Source organism: Phytophthora sojae (assembly GCF_000149755.1).
Source record: "Phytophthora sojae unplaced genomic scaffold PHYSOscaffold_3, whole genome shotgun sequence".
In the NCBI taxonomy this organism is placed as follows: domain Eukaryota; phylum Oomycota; class Peronosporomycetes; order Peronosporales; family Peronosporaceae; genus Phytophthora; species Phytophthora sojae.
In genome coordinates, this window is record NW_009258117.1 from 3,305,077 (window position 1) to 3,325,921 (window position 20,845).

General features: G+C 58.1%; 14 protein-coding genes across 14 annotated transcripts; 6 read left to right on the forward strand and 8 right to left on the reverse strand.

Moving 5' to 3' along the window:
- Positions 1–28: 28 nt before the first annotated feature.
- On the forward strand, positions 29–853 carry PHYSODRAFT_464272 (hypothetical protein; the record flags this gene model as incomplete). Its single annotated transcript, XM_009524699.1, has 1 exon — positions 29–853. A coding segment is annotated over one exon (825 nt), but the record flags the coding sequence as incomplete, so codon positions are not given.
- Positions 854–2,477: 1,624 nt separating this feature from the next.
- On the forward strand, positions 2,478–3,583 carry PHYSODRAFT_489338 (glycosyl hydrolase family 10 protein; the record flags this gene model as incomplete). The annotated part of the gene is made up of 2 exons (XM_009524700.1): positions 2,478–2,687; positions 2,831–3,583. The coding sequence occupies 2 exons, from the start codon at positions 2,478–2,480 to the stop codon at positions 3,581–3,583; spliced, it is 963 nt and encodes a 320-aa protein (XP_009522995.1).
- Positions 3,584–3,753: 170 nt separating this feature from the next.
- PHYSODRAFT_491455 (hypothetical protein) lies at positions 3,754–4,641 on the forward strand (the record flags this gene model as incomplete). The annotated part of the gene is made up of 1 exon (XM_009524701.1): positions 3,754–4,641. One exon carries the CDS (start codon positions 3,754–3,756, stop codon positions 4,639–4,641), a length of 888 nt encoding a protein of 295 aa, XP_009522996.1.
- A 111-nt stretch (positions 4,642–4,752) lies between these two features.
- On the reverse strand, positions 4,753–6,321 carry PHYSODRAFT_497564 (hypothetical protein; the record flags this gene model as incomplete). Its single annotated transcript, XM_009524702.1, has 1 exon — positions 4,753–6,321. The coding sequence occupies one exon, from the start codon at positions 6,319–6,321 to the stop codon at positions 4,753–4,755; it is 1,569 nt and encodes a 522-aa protein (XP_009522997.1).
- Positions 6,322–6,540: 219 nt separating this feature from the next.
- On the forward strand, positions 6,541–7,671 carry PHYSODRAFT_493273 (hypothetical protein; the record flags this gene model as incomplete). Its single annotated transcript, XM_009524703.1, has 2 exons — positions 6,541–7,047; positions 7,147–7,671. Coding segments are annotated over 2 exons (1,032 nt in total), but the record flags the coding sequence as incomplete, so codon positions are not given.
- Positions 7,672–8,776: 1,105 nt separating this feature from the next.
- PHYSODRAFT_245887 (hypothetical protein) lies at positions 8,777–9,289 on the reverse strand (the record flags this gene model as incomplete). The annotated part of the gene is made up of 2 exons (XM_009524704.1): positions 8,777–9,068; positions 9,150–9,289. Coding segments are annotated over 2 exons (432 nt in total), but the record flags the coding sequence as incomplete, so codon positions are not given.
- Positions 9,290–9,885: 596 nt separating this feature from the next.
- Positions 9,886–10,401, forward strand: PHYSODRAFT_245789 (hypothetical protein; the record flags this gene model as incomplete). Its single annotated transcript, XM_009524705.1, has 2 exons — positions 9,886–10,020; positions 10,045–10,401. Coding segments are annotated over 2 exons (492 nt in total), but the record flags the coding sequence as incomplete, so codon positions are not given.
- A 288-nt stretch (positions 10,402–10,689) lies between these two features.
- On the reverse strand, positions 10,690–12,012 carry PHYSODRAFT_496040 (hypothetical protein; the record flags this gene model as incomplete). The annotated part of the gene is made up of 2 exons (XM_009524706.1): positions 10,690–10,800; positions 10,873–12,012. 2 exons carry the CDS (start codon positions 12,010–12,012, stop codon positions 10,690–10,692), a joined length of 1,251 nt encoding a protein of 416 aa, XP_009523001.1.
- A 318-nt stretch (positions 12,013–12,330) lies between these two features.
- Positions 12,331–13,686, reverse strand: PHYSODRAFT_490367 (hypothetical protein; the record flags this gene model as incomplete). The annotated part of the gene is made up of 1 exon (XM_009524707.1): positions 12,331–13,686. One exon carries the CDS (start codon positions 13,684–13,686, stop codon positions 12,331–12,333), a length of 1,356 nt encoding a protein of 451 aa, XP_009523002.1.
- A 392-nt stretch (positions 13,687–14,078) lies between these two features.
- On the reverse strand, positions 14,079–15,413 carry PHYSODRAFT_497208 (hypothetical protein; the record flags this gene model as incomplete). Its single annotated transcript, XM_009524708.1, has 1 exon — positions 14,079–15,413. The coding sequence occupies one exon, from the start codon at positions 15,411–15,413 to the stop codon at positions 14,079–14,081; it is 1,335 nt and encodes a 444-aa protein (XP_009523003.1).
- A 132-nt stretch (positions 15,414–15,545) lies between these two features.
- Positions 15,546–15,967, reverse strand: PHYSODRAFT_328417 (hypothetical protein; the record flags this gene model as incomplete). The annotated part of the gene is made up of 2 exons (XM_009524709.1): positions 15,546–15,671; positions 15,698–15,967. The coding sequence occupies 2 exons, from the start codon at positions 15,965–15,967 to the stop codon at positions 15,546–15,548; spliced, it is 396 nt and encodes a 131-aa protein (XP_009523004.1).
- Positions 15,968–16,334: 367 nt separating this feature from the next.
- Positions 16,335–17,032, forward strand: PHYSODRAFT_328418 (hypothetical protein; the record flags this gene model as incomplete). Its single annotated transcript, XM_009524710.1, has 2 exons — positions 16,335–16,415; positions 16,454–17,032. 2 exons carry the CDS (start codon positions 16,335–16,337, stop codon positions 17,030–17,032), a joined length of 660 nt encoding a protein of 219 aa, XP_009523005.1.
- Positions 17,033–17,095: 63 nt separating this feature from the next.
- Positions 17,096–19,327, reverse strand: PHYSODRAFT_497752 (hypothetical protein; the record flags this gene model as incomplete). Its single annotated transcript, XM_009524711.1, has 2 exons — positions 17,096–18,481; positions 18,617–19,327. The coding sequence occupies 2 exons, from the start codon at positions 19,325–19,327 to the stop codon at positions 17,096–17,098; spliced, it is 2,097 nt and encodes a 698-aa protein (XP_009523006.1).
- A 661-nt stretch (positions 19,328–19,988) lies between these two features.
- Positions 19,989–20,690, reverse strand: PHYSODRAFT_490762 (hypothetical protein; the record flags this gene model as incomplete). Its single annotated transcript, XM_009524712.1, has 1 exon — positions 19,989–20,690. One exon carries the CDS (start codon positions 20,688–20,690, stop codon positions 19,989–19,991), a length of 702 nt encoding a protein of 233 aa, XP_009523007.1.
- Positions 20,691–20,845: the final 155 nt, after the last annotated feature.

A 20,845-nucleotide genomic window follows, 5' to 3' on the forward strand; every position in this document is an offset into this window, starting at 1 on the left:
AATATTCTCAGCTCCGGACCGAGCTCTCATGCGTCGGGCGCGCAAGCGCAACTCCATTTTCTTCGCAGTGGCGGAGCTAGAGGCTGAAGCAGCATCAAGCACGCCGACGAAGGCGCGCATGGCTGGATACGAAGTGTATGATATTGACGGAAAGGTGCTGCCTGATCTTGTCCCGCGTTTGAGTTGCGCGACGAAAGGTGAAATGGCTTCGAATAGGGATTCGTTTACGGCTTCGTATTTTGGGGTAGCATTGTGCGCCCCAGTGGCGAAAGGAGATGCAGATTCAGCCGTCGATGAGTGCATTGGTGACGAAGGGAAGAAAATGAACTGCTACGAAGAGCTCCGGTTTGAACGGCCAGAAGACAGGGGATTCTATCAGCGTCGAATGTATGGAACAACGTTTGTGCCGCAGCACCTTCGTGGATTGACAACGCTCATCCTTCGCCGTGTACGCTTCGAGCGGAAGTCGACGGGCATCCGATTTAACCAGGACCGAGACCGCGAGGAGTTCGCAGCGTCATTGAGCAAGCGCTACACGTTCAACTCGTCCGTTCCTCGCTGTGCTATTCCGCGTGACAACTGGCTGAAGTTGATGAAAGGCCAGCCGAGCACTGCTTACTTGCACTATCGCAACCGCGAAGATGCTGAACGCGCTTCGCACGTGTTTCGAGACGATCTTGGAAATCCCCTGGAGATGAAGCTCGAGTATAAAGCGGGTGTTGTGATCAGTCGAAGCTCGTCTCCAGCTAATAATCGTGGACATAATGAAACGCCACGGCGCTCATACTCAAGCGAGCGGGAGAGCAGTAGCGCTCGTAATACTCCTCGATGGCAACAAGAGCGTCAGTCAAGTACCAACGTTGATTATCCAATCTCGAGATCTGGCAGACCACTGCCAGCCCACAGGACAGAAGGAGGAGGCCGACGCGGATCTCCTATCAACGAAGATATGCGGCCACGCGCGCTTTTGCGGCGTAGATCGAGCTCGAGCTCGAGGTCTAACTCCTGTGCAAAGGCTGATCAGACGTGCAATTCGGTAGCAATCGACACTGGTACTGCAGCACAAGCAGAAGTGAACTCATCCTTGTCTGAGACAGTGAGCAAGACTCGTGAAAATGGAAAGGAGATGGAAAGCAGCGGCGCAAGTGGGGCGAACGGCTCGTCCGCCAAAGCCAAAAATGATGAGCCGGAAAGTATAGATACCCAGGCGCGACCTGCAAGTCCGACGGAGCTGCCATCGCTACCCGCTGGCACCACAGGAACTACGAACGTACCAAAAGTCGAGAGTGACGAAGAAGAGCAAGAAGAAGGCGAGATCGACAGCGGGGCTGTGCCATCGACAAGCGCAACGGGCCACGATGAAAGACCGCTCGGACGTTCCCCGCCCAGAGGCTGGCAGCATGGTCCTCGCGAGCAACACGGGTATCCTGCTCCTTCTAGAGAACCTGCACGAGGCTATCATCCGTATCCATACGACCAGCAGTTCAACCGTGGCCCCGACAGGCGACGATCGCGTTCCCGGTCGCGACCGCGTGACAATTGGTTTGAGCCCGGGCGGGGTGGCGGTGGTGGTGGTGGTGGTGGTGGCTGGGGCGGATCGTACCCCGATGAGCGTCGACACTTTCGAGGCCCTGGCCCTGCTGGTGGCTATGATGAGAACGGTCGCGGGCGGCGAATGCATCCGGATGAATTCCATCGTGAAATGGGTCGCTACGGAGGGCGGGACTATCGTGATGGAGGCTATGATAACCGCAACGTCGACACGAACTCGCGGCGTTATTAGGGAGCGAAAGCATGCTTTATGATTCCATGCGCTTCTGTACGAGAAACAATGAATGCCGTGGTGGCAAGAACCAATTTCTTGCCCAATCTACTACTTTAACGTCAACGTACGATCTGTCACGTTGGTAGCTAATACTGCCATTACTTCCGGGTGCTTGCGTTGCTCGTAGGTTTCTGTAGAGGCTTGGCTGGGTGGCCGATCAAACAGCAGCTACCGTGGCATGAATCCTTGCAGCGTTTTGCAGTGCGAAAGGATTTATCACAAACGCATAGAGCAGTGTCATCCGATAGCAACACCCCATGACTGCGGGCGCCAAACACGGCGTGTGAATCCCAAAGTTGTAGGCTTGGCACGATAGAGGAATGAAAACGTATGTACTGTATGTGTGGAGGTACAGCTCCTTCTTCCACGTCCGTGACAGGGCTCCTGGTCACTAGGACAGCAGCAATGCGGCCTCATGAGCTTGTCTGCAGACTGCACTCATTGCAAGCACGAAGACCCGGCTCAATCAGTCACTCGGGTGCAACTTGCCCGTCTCTAGCCACTCGAACGGTAAAAATGTTGTCTGATCGTCGCTCGATCGACGCAGGGGTCACAGGATGTCAACGAACAGACCGAGCTCACAAGGCTTGCATGTATCTTCTCGCCATTCTTTATTTTGCCACCTGCAGCATCGACCCCTTCCACAAGAACGATGAAGTCCGGCATTGCTCTGATCGTCGGCGCACTCTCGTTCATCAAGTCTAGCTACTCGGGCTCCAAGGGCTTGAACGATCTGGCCAAGGCTACTGACAGATACATGGGCACGGCCACGGATATTGGCGAGCTGAGCGATCCGTACTATGTCAAGCAGCTCAAAAACGCCAGCGAGTTCGGCATGATCACCCCGGCCAACGCCATGAAGGTACGGAGACCGGACCCTCCTACTCCAGTGTATCAGCATTGTTCGTAACCTCTAACGCTGTCTGCTTGCAGTGGGACGCTACCGAGCCTTTGCAGAACTCCTTCTCGTTCACCAAAGGCGACCAGATCGTGGACCTCGCGAAGGCGTCCGGTGCCAAAGTCCGCTGCCACGCTCTCGTGTGGCACCAGCAGGTTCCGTCCTGGGTGCAGAATCTCGGCAAGGCCGAGCTGCTCGCGGCGCTCAAGAACCACGTCACCAAGGTAATGACGCACTTCGGCGACTCGTGCTACGCCTGGGACGTCGTGAACGAGGCCATGGGCGACGATGGATCGTACCGCAAGTCGTTCTGGTACACCAAGACGGGCACGGAGTACATCTCCACGGCTTTCAAGACGGCCAGCGCCGTCAAGAAGTCCCTGGATCTGAAGGTGAAGCTGTACTACAACGACTACAACACCAACGTCATCAACACCAAGTCGACCGCCGTGTTCAACATGGTCAAGGCCTTGGTCAGCGCGGGCGTCGAGATCAACGGCGTGGGGTTCCAGTCGCACCTGAGCTACTCGGACTCGGCCTCGGCGTCCGACCAAATCGCCAACATGCGGCGCTTTGAGGCGCTGAAGCTCGACGTCGCGCTCACCGAGCTGGACGTCAAGACGAGCTCGACGACGCCGTCCACCGCGGAGCAGAACAAGCAGGTGGTCGTCTACCGCAACGCCGTGCTGGCATGCAGGAAGTTGTCAAAGTGCGTGGGCGTGACGATCTGGGACTTCGTGGACACGTACACGTGGCTCTCGTCGTCGGCCCCGCTCCCGTGGTACCAGCCCAAGGGCAAGAATACGCCGCTCGTGCGCAAGCCCGCGTACGACGGCATCGCCCAGGCCTGGCAGAGCTAAATACGCTCCTTAGATGTGCAGTGATATACGTGGTCAAGTTGAAGTCGTACTCCGATTTACACACCCCGATTAATGTCCCGTCTGTTTTTATTCCCTGTTTTATCCGCCTTTGCGATTGCATCCATTCGATCGGGCTCAGTTACCGACGTGTTATTAATACTTACAGTACCATGCTCAAGGTGAGTGCGTCCGAGAAGAAGTACATCGCCGAGGGCGTGGCCGCCGACGTGCGCGCGGACGGCCGCGACCGCCTCTCGTACCGCAGCCTGTCGCTGGAGACGTCGCTGCTGGCGCAGTCCAACGGCTCGGCGCGCGCGTCGCTCGAGGCGTCGGGCACCGACGTGCTGGCCAGCGTCAAGCTCGAGGTGGCGCCGCCGCTGCCCGAGGCCCCCAGCGCGGGCATCGTGCAGGTGGCCGTGTCCTGCTGCCCGTCGGTCTCGGCCAAGCTCTACGGCCGCGCCGTGGAGGAGCTGAACGTGGAGCTGTCGCAGCTCATGACGCGGCTGCTGTGCTCGTGCCCCAGCGCCGAGCTCGGCAAGTACTGCATCATCCCGGGCGAGAGCGTCTGGGCCATCAGCATCGACGTGATGGTGTTCGAGTCCAGCGGCAACCTGCCCGACGTCATCTCCATGGCCATCTACGCGGCGCTCAACGACACGGTCTTCCCGTCCGTGCGGCTCGTGGGCGTCGAGGGCGAGGACAAGACCATCGAGGTGGACACGGACCCCGCCGCGGGCCGGCTCATGACGGCCCAGCACTGGCCCATCTGCGTGACGCTCAGCAAGATCGGCGACTACTTCATCACGGACCCGCTGCAGGAGGAGGAGCTGTGCACGACGGCGCAGATGAGCGTGGCCGTCAACCCCGAGGGCAGCGTCTGCGGCGTGCAGAAGAGCGGCACGGGCGCCATCGAGATGGAGGAGATGCAGCAGATGATCGACGAGGCGTGCGCGCGGTCCAAAGAGCTATTTAAACTGCTGCAGGAGACTCTGCGCGAGCAGAGAGATAGAGACGCCAAGGCAGGACACAGGGTCGAGCGCGTCGGCTTCCTCGGCTAGATAGAGAGCAAGCAACTTGCCTACCTTAGTTGACACTCGAGAACTGAACCAGATCAATTGCATTTGCTGTGTATTGCGAGACCTGGCTGTAGTATTATTTGCTACTGGTGTCTAGTCTTCCATGACGGTGACGCCGTTGTCGCCACCTTCAGCCGGTGACTCCATTTCAGACAGGAAGTTTACCACGCGCAGCAAGCGACCTTGATATCGCTCGAGCACCTCAATGTTGAGCGATCGATTCATGAAGCCCATCTCTTCCAGCTCGCTCAGTTGTGCGCGCCACTTCACTTCTTGGTCTGCGGACTGGGCCACGGGCATGGATGGCTCCATGGCGTGGATTGCTGGGACTGAAGTCGAGTGCATACTGTCATCGAGCCACTTCTCCAGCGCCTGCCGAGCTTCTTCCCACACACCAGGTAGTAGAGTACGTGGGCGCGCTACTGTTACTTGGCCCCCGCCAGCATTATCAGATGTGGTAGCGTCCGCTTCAGCCATAACTTCATCCACTGCGAGCTTCTCAACGAACAGAGCTTCCTGACGTCCATTCAAACCCAGCTCTTGTAGCGATTTATCAGCTGAATCAACCCCGAAGAGTCGACGTGGATACGTAGCCGCCAGCTGAAAATGCCTCGCGTCTTCGCCCGTCAGCGCCTCGATAAAGTCGAACACGTTTCGCAGCGGCGACGAATGCAAGAACCGACGCGTCGACTGCCCCTCCGTCATCCTCAGCACGATCTTCACTTGTAGACGCTCTTCAAGAGGAGGCTCAGGTGACAAGCTTGTCGTCTTTTCCGCCTTCCACTTCTCTTTCTCCTGCGCCATCGCCACAACACGCGCAGCTTCTTCCTCCCGAAGTTTATCCGCCTCCTTCGCCTTGGCCACGGCCTCGCTGGGGATGATATCCACCTCGAGGTCCGTGTTGAGAATATTAACAGCTCGTTCGGGCCGCAACTCCGCGACGAGTACCTCGAACGTCTCCCTTCCGTGTCGGACGAACAGCACGTCGCCCTCGGTCAGCGTCGTGTGCGCCTTGAGGGACCTCTCGAGCATGTGCTTGAAGTCGATCTGGCGGTCGCTGAAGCCGTCTCCTCTCGGCTGCAGACTGGCGAACTGGCCCTTCTCCAGCCGCACGAAGCGCACCTGGACGCTGTCGGGTAGCTGCCGGCTCTGGCCAAACAGCGACGCCGCGACCTTGGGCGGCAGCCCCACGGTTCCTTCCTCGGCCACGAACTCGAGCACTCCCGCGTGCGTCAGTCTCTTCAACGGGACATTCTCCCCCGCCTCCTCCTCCTCCTCCTGTTTCTGCTGCTGCTGCTCGAACGACAGCTCGAACGTGAACACGCCACGCTCCAGAGCGTTCTGCGGGTTGAGCTCCTCCAGCGCCGACACGGGCAGCGAGATCTTGTCGCCGTCGCTGGCCGTGGGGACGGGCCGCAGCCGCTGCAGGTACTTGATGCCGCCCGTGAGCCGCTGCTCCTCCAGCGCCTGCTGCTCCTGCCGCTCCAGCTCCGCGATGCGCTCCACGCGCTTCTGCCTCTGCAGCTGCTCCAGCTCCTCGCGCGCCCTGGCGGCCGCCGCGCGCTTGCGGCGCTCCGTCTCGATCTTGCGCTTGGCCTGCTCGCGCCGCTTATTCTGCTCGCGGTTCCACTTGGCGTTGCGCGAGTTCAGGTCCAACTCCATCCTACTACTAGCTACGTAGTATTATCCTTGTCCTCTCCTCCTCCGAGCCAATTCGATTCTGCCTTCTTGCTGACGTTGCGGAATGGATACACTCGGAGCTATTCGAGAAGGTCTCTCTATGTCGCTTTTTGGCCAATACGTAATCGCGTAATCGCCGTTTTGACCAATACGTAATCGCGTCGCTTCGTGCGCACAAGAGCTCCTCGCCTGATGCACCTGATGGCGCTCGCCCGAGGCTGTCGCTGGCTCCCGCTGCTCGCGGACGTGGCTCTGGCGGCTCTGTTCCTGCTGCTGGATGCGCGCGACCTGTGGTTCAAGCTGCGCTGGGTGGGGCCTCGAGACGCCTTCGCGTTCTCGACTGTCGAGACGAGATCTCTCCCAGGGGGCGACGCCGTTCCGTTGATACCTACGACGACGTTCTCCTATGTGGATCAGAGGTCCCAGCGAGCCTCTGGGTGGAGCTCCTTCTTGCAGCAATGTGAAGCGCTGATACCTTTAGCAGAAGACGATAAGGCCGAGGGTTTCCAGTATGTTGTGGGGAAGAACTGCGTTATTGGGGCAGGCAGCAGCGCCGTTCGAGCTTCGGAGCTCCTCCTCACTAGCAGCATCCCAGTCGATTCGATGGCTTGGACGGCATGTGAACTGCTGCACAGGCACCGCAAGCCCCCCATCTGCCACTCGCCCATTGTCACACGATTCCTAGAGCGCCACAATTTCCAGAATGAAGTCGCGGTGGAGCCCGCGGCCAATGACGCAGTTAAAATTGTATCTGGAAATGCCGGCCTCCGTGAATCTTATGCTACCAGGCCTGGCAGTGAAGCCGAGACCGCAATCGTTGAGCTCCTGGAGGTAATTAGCAAAAGCTCGCCAATTTCAGCCATTGTGTGCGTGGAGGCATTCGTGCTTAGAGGACCCGGAAATTATTCTGCTACCACGTACGGGTGTGGAAGTCCCAGTTTCTATCGGAGTGTGTTCATCGGAGGCGATACTACTAGCTTCGCGCAGTTTCAGCGAGACAAGGGGTGGCTAACCTCGGAGACTATCCGGGTCATGGGCATGACGTTCCGCATTCGTGAGAATCGCCGCAGCGTATTCACAGTGCGGGGTGCAGACACTGGTGGTGGCCAAATGCTTGAACACGCGTCGTTGCTCAACTACTCGGCATCAGGCCCGTTGTATGTCTTGATGATACTGGCTGACGTAGCTTTACTGATGCTGAATATTTGTAGTGTTGTGGAGATTGCTCGACTAATACTATGGCCCTTGTGGAAACCACTGATAGTCTCCGAGTACCAAACATCCACGGCACGGACAAGCAAAATGGGGTTTGGGATTGAAGATTTCGTCCGAGTACTCCAGGCTGGATTGATTCGAAGCACTCCCGTGGCATTGCTCACAATTATTTCCAGGCTTCTCTCGTGGACGCTTGTGCTTCCTAGCCTGATTTTGTGGAGTGACGGCAAACTTGGCAGCGGCAGCATACACGTATTTTTGACGTTGATTCGGTGTTTCGATCTAGTGGTCTTGTTTGTCAACTTCACCTGGGATATGGTCGTCGCCTATGACGAAAAACGCGCACTGGCGTTCGTCCGAGGGACATGCGTGATCCCAATTGAAATCATGAGCATTGGTGCAACGGTCGCTATTGCAAGTATTTCTTTGGGTCTGCGCGGTGCTCAGCGGCATTATGAGCGGAAACGTCAACTCGATCGAACCTCCTTTGAGAATATCACTGCGGTTGGCAACACGTTTGAGAATGAGCTAGCATTTACCGGTGTCGAAATTTATCGCCCGCTAGTTGCCATGATTTGGATCAGCGTGCTTCTCGTTGGTGTTGTTGTGGTTTCACGGTTCATTATCGGTAAAGGACTGCCATCTCGTAGCTTGGTTCAGTCTGTCGGTGCTCCTGTCTCCGTGGTTCAGCCGATCACGACGAGGAAATCTCACATTGGTAGTGATCTGACAAGCAGCAGTGCCGGTATTCTAATGCGCCCCGCGTCGCCTCCTGCAAGTCCGACGAGAGAGGAGTCGACTCAATCCTCCAGGGGAGCAACATACACTTCTGACAACGGCGAAGATCGCCTTCCAATCGAGAAGATGGTGGATATTCCTCTCCGTGCGTGTAGTTTGGTACGAAGGTGTTGGGCCCTGGAAAAGATGGTCAACAGTCAGCTGCTAGTGCTTCCCCCGTTCTACCTGAAGCACGGGATTGTGCTCATGGGGAAGATCATCAAGACGCGGAGCGGCTTTACGGATGTGGTTCAGCCGCTCGTACTTGCGCAAGAACACGAGCAGCTCGTTGAGCTGGAAAATGAGCCGGAAGCAACGACCGAGTGCAGATTAAGACGGAATCTTCGATAGGAAGACAAGAATGGATTATCTGAACGAGTGATGCGTGTTGAAAGAACGTAATGCCTACAGAGGCCACCCATCCGCCAAGATCCTGGTAAAATATCTATCGGACAGTGGTGAAAAGTCGAAAGTGCTGTTCAGAGCTGTCCTCGCCTCTTCTGGGAGTTGCTCCCAGGTAATCAGATCCTGGTAGCCTCCCTGTTTCGTTGTCGCCGTAAGCGAAGTTGACTCGGAAGCTGGTGCCGTCAATGTATTTGGAGTCCACGGGGGCGTGCTTCTCTGTTGTATCTTCATCCGATTGCAGGGTCACACTCTTGATCGTGGGGCTTTCCAGGTCCGGGTTGTCGATCCAGATGATGGCGTACTCCCACACATTGGAATGGCCCATACCATAGCTGAAGCCTTTTGGGAAGTACCAAACGTACATGATGGCCCAAATATTGTTGTATCAAGCGGAGCGAGCGTAAACTTGCGACCCCAAGTCGGATCCGTCGCACCTGTCGAAGATGCCCCAGGAAGGTTTCATGCCAGCATTGATATCTCCGTTCGTGTCAACTGCCGGGTACGGGTGGCATGTTCCGGAGAGTTTGAGCTGCGGCTTGAACTTGACGACGACCTAGTCGGAGATCGTGACGAGTTCCGGTTCGGCGAACGGTTTGACCTTGTCGGGCTCGAGACTTGCACTCTGGGCCGGCGTAGGGAGGAGTATCGCTATAACAGCGAGGAGGAGGACACGAACCGCCATTGATCTCCCGGATTTACTGTGATCGAGAAAATTGAGAAATGAACGAAGCAAATGGGCGCTCGGAGTGCCATCAATGATGAGAGAGCCTGTTTGAATCTCGAAACCAGAACGCGATCCCAAGGCATACGTTCGGCTGATACAGTCACTCCATCTACATGTATTATGCGGTCGTAACAGGAAGAAAAGGCTGCAAATCGGAGTGGACTCATGCACAGTAATCCCGGCGCACTTCAACGTCTTCACGCAGGTGATGTACAGACATGTGAAGTACAGTGCACGTATGTACACAAATATGTTGTAGCAGTCAAGTTATCCATCAGGTTGGGTTTTGATTTCGCGCGGGTTATTGCTTGGGGTCGCAGTGGATTTGAACACGCGTCTCCATCTGTGGATAAATTTGTATCTACTAGACACTGCGTCGTTCCGCGCCGTTGACCTCAGTTATCAACTTCCAGTCTCAGCGCTCGATGAGCACTCAAATCATACGCATCGCCACTCTCCTGTTGCTTTGGGCAGTTCACGTCGCAGGGAACACCTTCGATGCGGACAAGGTAAAGCCCATTGACCAGCCAGAGCCCGTCACGACTTCTGATAAGGCTGCCGTCAAGTTCAAGCCTTAACTCAAGATCTCCGGCGCATGTCATCCATACGCCGTTGTGTCCTCAAACGGCTACACCAGTTCTGGTATGAAGTCTTCTAGCTCCTGGAGCATGAGCGGCTGTGGAGGTTCCGAGTTGGGCTCTCAAGTGTACGCGCGTTCGACATGGCACGATGACGTCTGGGCCATCATGTACGCGTGGTATTTCCCTAAAGGGTCCGACAAGGGGTGGGATTTCACCCACGACTGGAAGTTTGTTATCGTCTGGATCGACAACCCCGCTCTTGAAAGCCCAGCAATTCTGGGCGCGACAGTGTCTACAAACAAGTGCTTGATGAAGTACGTCCCACTCGAAGAGAAATACGTCGATGGGACGAGCGTCAAAGTCCTGCACAAGTTCAGTTTCTGGAGTGGCAACGCCGATCTTGAAATTACATAGGTTAAAGGACGGGGTATTTGAATCCTTCCTTGATCAAGGCTGGTAAACTCTGGTCACCAAGGCTCGATTCGTATCGAAAAGGTGTTTCGGGAACATAGTTCACGGTATGTTGTTGCCTTTTAGTAAATCCAGTGCCCATGCTGGTATCATGTGTAGTAGAGCATTTCATTCGAACGAAAAGTTTCACGTGCATCATTACATCCATATATTCTCGTGGGGCCCACTTCCTTTACCTTACTGCACGGAATCGTAAGTGAGATGAACAGAAGACTTGAGTCCCTGTTGGTGCAAGGGAGACTTAAGTCCCTGTGGGTCTCCTCGATGCGGAGAAAAGAGTGCAGCACGCTCTAGGAGTAATTCCTCCTCCTCTTCCACGACAACCTCCTTGTCCTCTTTTAGGTATGCAAACAGTGCAACGCTGAGCAGCGACAGCGGAATTCCAAATCCTGTCGCAATCCACATCACGCGGGCGCCATAGTTCTCGTAAAAGTACCCACCAATGAGCGTGCCTGACGCGCGCGCAAGGCCGTTTTGAACAGCGCTCAGCACACCCATGACAGTTCCTTCACAGCCGCGGGGGGCAGCTGAGAACACGTACTCCGTGCAGACGGCCCATGTTAGACCAAACGTGATGCCGTGCAGGAACTCGAACGGGATCGCTCCCCATGCATTTGTCATGAGCGCGTAGTAGCCGATACGCAGCGTGTAACCCACGAGCGACACCAAGAGCACATTGACCGTGCCGATTTTCTTGATGATTTTGTCAGCGAAGAAGAAGGCAGGCAGCTCCGACGAGGTTTCGCACATGATCGCCACGCCAATAATATGCGCGTCGTCGCCGGCGAGGTTGTACAGGTTCAGCTGGAGGAAGCTGGAGAAGACGCCATGCATGTTGCCCATGATGAAGACCACGACAAGCAGCGCCACAACATCCAACTTCTTGGAAATCAGTCGAGCTGTCTCCATAAACGACGGCGCGACTTCAACACCTCCCTCTCCTTGTTCGTCTCTAGTCTCCAGTGCTGTATACTCCTCGCCGTACTTGACCGGAGGGATCAGGCGCAGCACCAGCAGCGTCGAGAAGCCCGTAATGAGGCACAAGTCGAAGGACCAGAAGATCCCTCCGAGCGCCACTACGACTCCAGTCAGGTATGTTCCGATGCCCCACCCCACCGCTCCGAAGAGCCTCTGTCTGCCGTACTCGCCCCCTTCCTTCGCCAGAAGGTCGAGCACCGTGTGGTCCAGCAAGGAGCCGGCGGGGCAGCTCTGGATCTGGCTGATGAGCACCATGAAGACCGTCCACCCGAGCGACCAGTAGAAGTACCGGGTCGAGAACTGCAGCAGCGTGCCGCTGACGATGCAGAACACGTGCACGAGTCGCTGGTTGCGGACGCGGTCGGCCACGCCGCCCCAGAAGGGCGGGCCCAAGATGGCCGCGATGCTGGGCAGCGTCTGCAGCAGCCCGATCTGCATCTTGGAGAAGCCCGCGGTGTGCTGGTAGTACACGGGCAGGTAGTTGGCGGTCGTGGAGCCCCACGCCGAGTTGAGCGCGTACATGAGCTTGGGCTCCCACAGCAGGCGGTGGCCGCCGGTCGGAGCCTTTGACGCTGGGGACGTCGACGTCGCCATGATCGATGCGAGGGGTCGGAGGCTCTGCTGGAAGACTGCAAAGGATCACGTGGTTGACAACTTTTGCGTGCTTCCAGCAGCCTTTGATTGGAGCAGGTGCCACACCTTCTGTCACCACGCTACGGAGTATACTCAGCACAGGTGTACGAGGAGGGATGTCTTGAGGTGGGACCATCCATGGAACACGCGAATCAAAGGAGTCAACTGTTTCAAAGCATGCGTGGTTGAAGGGGGAGTGATAAGGTTTTACTCAATCTCGTCGTACAGTAGCTGGCCTTCGCCCTTCAGAGCCTGCGGGTCTGCGGCGTGCGGGGAGAACAGCTCGGCCTCCTCTGGGACGTCCTCGTGGATGGATTCGTTGGCGGACTTGAAGTAGGCGAAGACTGCGATGCCAACGAGCGAGAGCGGCACGCCCAAGTCCGTCGCCAGCCACATGACGCGCGGGCCGTAGTTCTCGTAGAAGTAGCCGCCCACGAGCGTGCCTGTGGCGCGTGCTAGCCCGTTCTGGATGGCGTTGAGTATGCCCATGACGGTGCCCTCGCAGCCCTTGGGCGTGGCCGAGTAGATGTACTGCGTGACGGCCGCCCACGCCAGCCCGAAGGTGATGCCATGCAGGAACTCGAACGGGATGGCGCTCCATGGGTCCGTCATGACCGCGTAGTAGGAAATGCGTAGCGCGTACCCGGCGACGGACACCAGCAGCACGTTCACCGTGCCAATCTTCTTGATGATCTTGTGCGAGAAGAAGAAGGCCGGCAGCTCGGACGCCGTCTCGCACATGATGGCGACGCCTACGATCTTGGCGTCGCCGCCCGAGAGGTTGTACAGGTTGAGCGTGAGGAAGCTCGACAGCACGCCGTACATGAGCCCCATCAAGAAGACGACGACGAGCAGCACCAGCACGTCGATCTCGCTCACGACCAGGCGGAGGTTCTCCATGAAGGACGCGGGGGCCTCTGGCTCCGCGCTCTCCGTCGCTTCGCCCGATTCCAGCGCCGTATAGCCTTCCTCGCCGTACCGCACGGGAGGGATCAAGCGCAGCACCAAGAGCGACGACATGCAGAACATGAAGCTCATACCAAAGGACCAGTAGATGCCGCCGACTGCGACCGCCAGCCCCGTCACGTAGGCGCCGATGCCAAAGCCCACGGCGCCGAATAGCCGCTGCTTCCCGTACTCGCCTCCAACCTTGCCCAGCATGTTGAGCACGGCGTGGTCGAGCAGCGAGGCGGCAGGACTGCGCTGGAACTGGGCCAGCATGACCATCAGGATGGTCCACTCGAACGACCAGGCGAAGAACTGCAGCCCGAACCAAAGCACCGAGCCGCTCACGATGCAGAAGATGTGCACCAGCCTCTGGTCGCGGATGCGGTCGGCCACCGCGCCCCAGAACGGCGGCGCCACCATCGAGGCCAAGTTCGGGAGCGTCTGCAGCACGCCGATCTGCACCTTGGAGAAGCCCGCGGTGTGCTGGTAGTAGACCGTCAGGAAGTTGAACATGGCGGAGCCTCCCGCCGACGACAGCGCGTACATGATCTTGGTCTCCCACAGCAGGCTGTGGTGCCACGCAGGCGACGGCTTGCTCGGTGGAGATCCCGTCATTCGTTTCGATCGATTCGTCACAGGGGGGGGGGGGGGAAGCGCTCAAGTGAGTGCCAGCAAAACGAGAGATGGCATGTCGAGGTCGCCTGTAGCGAGCTAGCCTAGCCTAGCTACCATTACCGTATCACACTGCCTGCCCGCGATTGCGTGGATGAAGTTGGTCCCGTGCAGATGCACATCCGAAACTGCCTCGGCTCAGATGGTTTACGTGACACCCCTTCCAATTAGAATAGCCTAACGGAGAGAGTGCAGTGCAAAAGAGGAGGGATGTCAGAAAAGCACATGTGTCGAAGTGCTACGAACTCTGCTCGCGTGATCGATTCGATGGTGCATGTTGAACTCCACCAGCTCTGCCATGCCATGTCGACTCGACGCTGTCGCTTGCACTACCATCACGAAGACTCACCGCATGAGCCATAGCCGTCCGACCTCATCGGTTGCGGGTTGGCGCCGTGCGGGGTGAAGATCTCCGCTTCCTCCAGCAGCATCGTTTCCTGAATAACGACGTTGCTGATCCCCTTGAAGCGCCGGAAGAACGCCAGACCAATGAGCGAGAGAGGCACGCCGAGCCCTGCCACCAACCACATCGTTCGCGGCCCGTAGCGCTCGTAGAAGTAGCCACCCACCAGCGTCCCCATTGCACGCGCGAGTCCGTTCTGCACCGCGTTCAAGACCCCCATGACGGTACTGGCGCACCCGCGCGGAGACGCCGAATAAATGTACTGCGTGCACGCCGCCCAAGCCAATCCGAACGTGACGCCATGCAAGAACTCGAACGGAATCGCGCCCCACGCGTTGGTCATCGAGGCGTAGTACGCAATGCGAACAGCGTACCCTAGAATGGAGACCAAGAACACTTTCACCGTTCCGATCTTCTTGATAATTCTGTCCGCAAAGAAGAAAGCGGGCAGCTCCGACGAGGTTTGGCACATGATTGCAATCCCCACGATCCGAGGGTCCCCGCCCGACAGGTTGTACAGGTTCAGGGTGAGGAAACTGGCGATGACACCGTACATGAGCCCCATGACGAACACCACTCCAAGCAGCATCAACACATCCAGCTCTTTGGCCAGAAGTTTCGCACTCTCCACGAACGACGTCCCCTCTAGTGCAATATGCCTTCCACTGTTAACATCGCCGTATTTGACAGGAGGGATCCGCTGTAGGACGGCTAGCGACGCATACCACAAGACGAGCTGTGTCCAGAAGGACCAGTAGATGCCGCCCGTCGCCACCATCAGCCCCGTGACGTACGCCCCGAGCCCCCAACCAACTGCGCCAAAGAGTCTCTGCTTGCCGTACTCCCCTCCAACTTTCTCCAGCACGTCAAGCACTGCGTGGTCCAGTAGGGACCCTGACGGACACCTCTGGAAGCGCGCCATCACCACCATGAACAGCGTCCAGCCGAACGACCAGGAAAAGAATTGGATTCCGAAGTAGAACAGAGTCCCCGTGACGATGCACAGCACGTGGATACGTCGTTGGTCTCGGATGTAGTCGGCCACTGCGCCCCACACGGGCGGGGCAACGACGGACGAGAAGTTGGGCAGCGTCTGCAGAACCCCGATCTGCACCTTGGAGAACCCCGCGGTGTGCTGGTAGTACACAGTGAGGAAGCTAGATATTGAGGACGACCCGGCATTCGTGAGCGCATACATGAGCTTGGTCGCCCCCAGCGACGCGCTGTGGTTAGCGGCGACGGTCGGCGCCGCCCCGACCGAAGACATTTCTGAATGCATTGATTTGCAATGATAGGCGTCTCGATGGACCTCCGCCACAACTTACAGTAAATCAATAATACTGGGAATCAGAGGGATGGGATGTTTCTGTTAGAGGCGGTAGTCACCCGCGGCTCTAAGTTAGAGCCGCGGGTGACGATTCCTGGGGTCAGCCGCGACGCCTCCGACCTTGTCGCTTGTCTTCCAGACCATGAAGGACAAGATTTGGTTGTCGATGCCATTCAGCGCAAAGATCGTTGGGAATTCCTTGCCGTCGTCGGCCAGGTCCGAACGGTGCCGGTGCAGTTCTGCTCCGTGTAGAAGGCGATGAAGGCTTGGTTGTTGGGGAAGCTTCCGGTCTGCGGCAGATCTCCCCACTGCGCCGATGAGGCCTTGTCATCGAAGGCCACCGTGTTGACGCAGAACTGAGCCATGCTGAACTCGAACAACCAGCTGCCAGAGCCAAGTCCGAAGTTCGTGTCCCCGAACAGGCGAACCACTTCAGCCGCTGTGGTGGTAAAATACACAGCGAACAGTAGCATGGTCACGAAGCGAGGAGCCATGGGTAAGTAGTGGTGGTTACTTGGTGGATTGAGTAGTGGCCATCTTGCTCGCCGAGCACTCTTGCACCCATACCTTCACGCTTCCTCGTGTCATACGCGATCTGATAGATATCAAGTTTTAGGTGCAACCGCGCCTTACCCCATCCTGTGTATGTAGGTGCAAGGATTTCGGTTGTTCAGAATTCCATGAGTGGCACCCGTTTGAAAGTTATCTTCTTTGTTTTGCTTGGTGAATATGATTGAATGCCAGGTATCGTGGATAGTCAAAAAGTTTCAAGGTCGGTGTGTGTTTTCACGCGCCACTTCTTAAGTTCCTTTCGGGGCGCACTTGTCGACCAGTTCAGGGCAAGCGATCGATCGAAGTCCGATGAAGCTTCACGTGCTGTCTGCTGCTATCGTCAGCTTATTCGCCATGACTCAAGTCCAAAGCGCTCTCGAGCCTGGGCAGGTGCAGCCGCTCAACCCGAACCTGTCACGACTTCAGAGAAGGCCGCAGTCAAGTTCAAACCGCAGCTAAAACTCTCCAACACGTGCCACCCGTACGCCGCAGTCGACGCGCATGGCTACATCAGCGGTGGCCTGAATTCCGAACTTCATATCCGAAACAACTGCGGAGGTTCCGACTTGGGCGCGCAGATCTACGCTCGCTCTGCGTGGCACAGCGACGTGTGGGCCACTGTGTACGCGTGGTATTTCCCCAAGAACTCAAACAATGGCGGGGGCCCCCGCAGCCTATGGATGTACGCGATCATCTGGGTCGGCGGCCCGGGTGTCGGGGCACCGGAGGTTGTTGGAGCAACGCTTAAGACAGACGACGACACGGAGAAGCACGCCCCTGTAGACGCCGACTACATCGATGGTACGAGCTTCGAGTGCAAGTTCACTTACAACTTTTGGACGACGAAAGCGAAGCTAACCGCGACGAAGAAGACCGGCGGGTACCAGGACCTCATCACTTGGGAGCAGCTGCCGGAGGTGGCGAGGACCGGCCTCGCAGGCTACGCCGATATGCCTCTGCTGAACGGCACCTTTGAGGAGCTGCTCACGAACGGGTGGCCATTCTAGAGCCAAAGTCATAATTTCTTGTTTGCTTCTTTATGCTGTAATTCATCTTCGTCAATACACTTTCTACACCATTTTCCGGCGAATGTAGCCGCTGGAGCTGAATGCCGGCTTGCAGACGTATCGGCGCCCAATGGAACGGAACTTCCCCTTTTTGATGATGAGGTAGCCAGTTACTCCGAAGAGCACGAACGTTGCAATGAGCCCGTCGCGCACGCGTGCGGCCACAGGCAGATCCGGACGCATACTGAGGGACACGCTGACGACTGCAAGCGTAGCAAGTGTGGCCTCCAGCATCATGTTCAGAAGGCTGTGCTGCTGCTGGAAAGTAAACGGCGACTCGTCCCGCTTGTCCGGTGTGAAGTTGCCAACAAGCAGATCGAAAGAGTCCTGGCGAATACCGTCCGAAAAATTGTTGAGGTAATAACGAGTGACAGAGTTCACGCCGTCCTGCAGAGCACCTGCAATTGTCCGTCGTCCTGTGCGCGTGAAGTCTGTCTTCAACGCGCCCGTGCCAGCATACATCCTGCTCACGTAGTCGGCGTTGTCGGCCCATGCGTTCTTGAACACGACCTCGAAGCTGTCGTACGGCGAGTCCAGGACACTATTGCCCTTGTCGTTCCCAGCCGTGTTGAAGGGGTAGAGCTGCAGCGCCATAAGTACCGTGCGTCGCGCAAAGAGACTCATCACGACGTTGGTGCGGTCCAAGTTGTCCATGCAATTTACACGGAAGACGCCACGCTGGCGAGAGAGCAGTCGTCCTTCGCCGTCGCACTCGAACCAGCCATACTGCGTAAACTGCTCCTCCATCTCCGTCATCAGCTTGGACAGGTTTTGCCACGCCATTTTGCGGCACTCGTGGTGGAAGTCGAACCATACGTACGCCACGGGTTCCGCAAAGAGCTGCGAGATTGAGGTGGGCGCCGACGGGATCGCCACTTGAAGCGGCGGCTGCTCTCGTACAGGCATGGAAACAGACGACTGCAGCACCGGAGTACCTGATGACCCGGATCCCTTTTCACTGCTGACTCCCGACGCACTAGTGGGTGATCCTGCACCTGAGCCACTCCCACTCGAGGGGCCATACCCGTTACTCCCGTTGGACGCGGGGGCGGAGGGCAGAGAGATCGACAAGCTCTTGTGCTGGCGAGGTGACAAGGCGTGGAGCGCAGGAGAGGCGGGCATCGACGGCGCCGCCGCGGACCCGACCGAGCTCGTTCCGTCGCCCGACTTGGACAGCTGGTTGTACTTCTTGACATACTTGCCGAATGCCGAGCCGAGCTGCGCCTGGTCGCGCACCGTCGCGCTCTTGCCGGCCTTGTCGATGAGGTTCACGCACGTGATGTGTCCGTAGCGCTGGATGAGGTTGTCCATATGTGCGCGGAAGGCCAACTCGTTCCAGTCCACGACGCTCTCGTGGCCCGAGAAGGCGTAGCGCGTGCGTGGCATGTACTTCAACGTGACCATCTGATCCCAGTACAGCGGGATGCTGCCGCGCACCTGCACGTACGAGCACACGGCCCTGGACGGCTTGACCAGCAGCATCTCGGTCTCGGCGAAGTTGGCGACGCTGCCGTCCTTGTCGACACCCCGCACGTTGAAGCGCGTGCCCACGCGTCGCCAGCTGCGCCTCGTGAAGAATAAAATATCGCAGCGCTGGCCGTTGACGTCGCACTTCTTGATGACCTTGACGAAGCCCGAGATGACGGGCACGATCCAGTCGCTGAGCTCCAGCTCAATGAAGCGCCCCAGCACGGGCTTGTTCCAGAAGAAGTCCTCCTCCGCGCGTGCGTACAGCGGCGACTGGCGCTGCGCCGCCGCCGACGAGGACGCGGACGCGCGCTTCTGGGCCGAGAGCGTCAGGTCCAGGTCGTAGCTGAAGTAGAAGGTGCGCGAGGCCAGCGCCGACGTGAGCATGCGGCAGTACTCGCGCTCGTCCTGCTTCTCCCTGGCGCTCGCGTGCTTGAAGAAGCTCTGGTGCGCCGCGGCGCTCACGGGCAGCAGCGTCAGCTCCAGGATGCAGTAGATCTTCTCGCTGTTCGGGCCCGAGCCCACCACGCGCGAGTCCGTGACCACCGCCAGGTACGGCCCGCTCAGCAGCGTGTACACGCCGTACACCGCGTGGATGGGCACCGTGGCCGCGTCCTCGCTGGGCTGCGCGGCGCCGCCGCCGGCCGCCAGCGGCTCGATGTCCACGCCGCCCGAGGTCGCGTTCGCGGTGAGTCGCAGCCACGGGCCGGCGCCCGCGCGGCAGTCCTCCAGCAGCAGCTCCGTCCGCTCCGCGTAGACCTTGAACATGGCGGCGAGGCGAGGAGCAGGGGAGTTGTGTCGCAGTGAAGACCCCTCCCTGCGGCTCAGGTATTTATAATGATCGGAGTTGTGATGGAGGGGAAGATGAGCTGATGATGTAACGACGTGTTACCGGGAAGCCCCGATTACGCTGACCATTTCAAGGTCCCATACGTCTTTCGAGTCAAAACTGAAAACAGTGGGACTCGAGCATAGAACGCGGACGCTCAAGGACTATCAGGAAGTCATTTTGGACCGTGTTGATGCGATGCGATTGCGAGCTCCTTTCAATGCTGCGCCATCGTCCCGTTGCAGTGAAGTGGGCATGATCAAATGGCAACTTCGACTCGACTGCTCTCCACGTGCAGGAAAGCTTAGGGCCAATACTGTACTGCAATTGCATGGTGGTGTCCAAAAACAATGTGCCTTTCCATTTCGGGTGATTTCTTTATGGTAGTTTATGGTACTGCTTCGATGGAGGTGGCGGCGAGGCCGTCTGCACCGCCCGTGGCTGTGGTTGCTGTTCGATGCTGGTTGTTGCTAGTTCAATCGCGGTCGCTGGCCTTTTAGTCACCTGGAGCGCCGACTCCAAAATAATAAAAATACTCCGGGGCAATTTACCGTTGTCGCCCCGGCGCGGCGAGACTTTAACTCATCGCCGCCGATGCATCTACCGACGGTGCTTGAGCAGGTGGCGCTTCCGCGCGCCGAATGACTTGACGCCACGCTCCAGCTCGTAGACCGGCAGCGCCCGGTCGCTCTCCGCCGTCTTCAACGTGCGGCTGGGTACAGGGGCGCGCTCCACAATGGAGAGACGCGACAGCAGCGCCGGCTGCTTTGTAGTGACCGTCGCTGGCAGCGGCGACGCCGGAGCGGGAGCTGTCTGCAGGACGTCGGCGAAGGTGCGCACCTTCTCTCCGTCCTTGTCCACGACCTCCCAGTCGTCCTGGATCACGACCCACGCGTCGGTGCCGTTGCTGGCGGCCGCGACCTCGCTCCAGTCCTCCTCGTCCGCGAGCTCCGAGGCGTCGTCGTCGTCCGCGTGCAAGTCCACGAACAGCAGCTCGGGGGAGTCCTGCGAGCGCGCAGCAGCAGCGGCGGCGGCGGACGGCGGCTCCTGCGCCAGGTCGCCCAGCATGGCCGCCGCCACGTCCTCGCGGTAGTTGGCGGCCACCAGCACGTCGCGGCGCACGTCCACGGCCACGGTGGGGAAGAACTCGCTGAGCATGCGCAGCTTCTGCTTGCTGGCCTGTGTGTCGATGGGGCGCACGCGGCGCGTGGCGGCCAGCGCCTCCATGATCTCCATCTCGTCCGCGAGCCAGCGCTTGGCGGCCCGCAGACTCGAGCTCTTGCGCGCGCAGCGACTCGCCATCGCGTCCAGGTGGGAGTGTATGTAGTAGTAGAAGTGCGTAGACGCCCGAGAAGACCTGCGGCCGACGGCGTCAATTGGAGAATGAGAGAACTCGCGAGCTCGAAGTTGCCGCGGCACGTTCTTGCGGTTGCTGCGGGGCCATGCGAAAAGTCGCA